The 2,307-nt window shown below is 36.4% G+C and overlaps 1 protein-coding gene across 1 annotated transcript in view; it reads left to right on the top strand.

The window, feature by feature from the left end:
* Positions 1-2,307, top strand: part of LOC109539388 (phosphatidylserine lipase ABHD16A) — a gene marked incomplete in the record, with an annotated part of 6,272 nt that overhangs the window by 1,165 nt on the left and 2,800 nt on the right. The window contains 4 exon segments of the mRNA XM_048669711.1: positions 560-867; positions 926-1,083; positions 1,148-1,401; positions 1,460-1,624. Coding sequence (XP_048525668.1) covers positions 560-867; positions 926-1,083; positions 1,148-1,401; positions 1,460-1,624 — 885 coding nt within the window.

The raw sequence follows: 2,307 nt of genomic DNA, 5'->3' as shown, positions 1-2,307 counted from the left end.
CAAGAGAAATGTTGACCGATGAGCAAATTATAGACTCCGTAAGCGCATCTACAGCTTTAAGCGATAATGAGAAAGATGACGATTTAGGTGAAACGTATTCTACTGTAGACACTAATGCTGTTCCAACCATTTCTCAAATGACAAAAAAAGTGTCAGAAACTCGGAACTTTCTACAATCACGCCAAGTTCCTAATCATATCTGGGAGTCCTTTTGTGATCTTGAAAACTACATAAATAACATCTATTTTTGCAGCAGAAATGGACAAACAAAAATTACAGACTATGAAGTAGATTTCAAATTGAATTTTGTTTATCTTTTTGTGTTCTTTTTAGTCACACCTACTAACTTCTACTACTCTATGTAAAAATAACGAAATAAAATACCCCACGTGTTTTTGTATTATTATTCGCTTATAGCGAACTCCGTATATAACGAACCAGTTTTAGTTAATTTTTCAAGTTCGTTATATCCGGACTCAAGTGTAGTAACTAACTAAGAAACCAAACCAGTAATTTAAATTATATGTAATTAAAACAGTAAGTACAAATTTTGTTTTAGCTTTATATGATGTGGAAAGTAGGACTTTGCACAAGTCCATTGTGGGGCTCTGCATTATACAATAAAGGATATTTTCAACTGCAAGAGCTTCCTTTTATCGCAAAATGTGCAACGGGAGTCGGGGTTATATTAGTCATTTCGTTCTGTATAAGAGGGTTAAGTAGAGCAAAGAATCCGGCTTACTTAAAATTCCTAGACGTCCTACAAAGAGCTGAAAATGATATGGTTGCTACCAAGCCGGAATTAATGAAATATGACTTCGAATTTAAGTCTTGGCCTGTTGAATATGATTTAAGTGACACTAAAAGGTTGGAAGTTATAAAAATTAAATGGAAGTTCAAACGTTTTCCGCGTGTGTATTTGCAGTCCAACTCCAAAAGCCAGTCCAAGAGTCGCTGTGCCTCAGGGGGCGTTTCAGAACATTGTCTCTATTCCATTTCGAGTTATTGCATACTTGGCCATACACACCTTTGGGATCAGATTAATCTATCCCGGGGTACTTGGAGTGCTGCAAGCCGTTCTAGGTACTTAAATTAATTTGTTTGCATAACCGATTGCTACATTTTTGAGTTCCGAATTTGTTTACAGAAAAGGGCTTATTGAAAGGTAGAACTCGCCTTATAGAGGTTTATGCAGGGCAAAGATATAAGCTAAAAACAGTAGATGGAAACAGCATAGATACCATGGTTTTAGACAGGCGAAGTTCCTACGCAAATGGAGATACTTTAGTGATTTGTTGCGAAGGAAATGCTGGATTCTATGAAATCGGTACAGTGATAACTCCGATCGAGGCTGGTTACTCAGTCATCGGATGGAATCATCCGGGCTTTGGAGGAAGCACAGTCAGTTTGAACTTTGAGCAAATATTCGCCACTTTTTCAGCCACTTTATTTTACTTAGGGAATGCCATATCCTGCACAGGAGCAAAATGCTATAGATGCTGTAATTCAGTTTGCCATCAACATATTGGGATTCAAAGTAGAGAACATCATGCTTTTCGGTTGGAGTATCGGAGGCTATGCGGTTTCTTGGGCAGCAATGACTTATCCAGACATCAAATCAGTGGTGAGCAATAATACCCGCTTTCTTTAGCTTTTCTAAAAATGTCTATATGTTCTACATGTCCCAAAAACATCCAGTAGACATATGAAAAGCTATAAACTTTCGAGGCAATTGCTTGAAACTAAACTACTAACGTATTTGTTGTGCCGAGACTGGTTTTTGGGCTTATGGCGTTATTTGTTGTTTGCTAATTGTTTAAATAATCATAGAAAGTGCAAACACGGGGTTTTGCGCACAACTTTTGAACCGTTGATGCAATCAAATTTAAATTTAACACTTTTTCAAGTATTGAAAACACCTACAATATGAGACAAAAACTATCAGAAAATCAGTTCATTTGTTTACTCAAAAACGCAAAAACTGTCGATTTTAGCGTTTTTTTAGTTTTATAAAATCTGTTTAGTTTTGCTGCTAAGAAATCGCACTCTATCTTTTTGTGGACGCCTTTGCACACTTTATAAGCTTAAAATATTCATATCTGTTTGTTCATTCCTAGTATGTAAAATAGGCTCTTGTCAGATAAGGGTATTTTACTCGTAAAGAGCTAAACTACAACGTACAATCAGGGGCGGATCCAGCTTTAAATTCAGGGGGGGATTATGTAGAAAAAATACAGTCTTCTGTTGTCTATGAAATTAGAAAAATTATCGTCGTTTTGTGCAAGGGTGGCGTAAGATTATTGCAAA

This window comes from Dendroctonus ponderosae, unplaced genomic scaffold (assembly GCF_020466585.1).
Source record: "Dendroctonus ponderosae isolate FM_Combo_2020 unplaced genomic scaffold, Dpon_F_20191213v2 Dpon_F_20191213_9, whole genome shotgun sequence".
Taxonomy (NCBI): domain Eukaryota; kingdom Metazoa; phylum Arthropoda; class Insecta; order Coleoptera; family Curculionidae; genus Dendroctonus; species Dendroctonus ponderosae.
The sequence above is the reverse complement of the archived record's forward strand: the minus strand, read 5'-3'. Positions and strand labels throughout refer to the sequence as shown.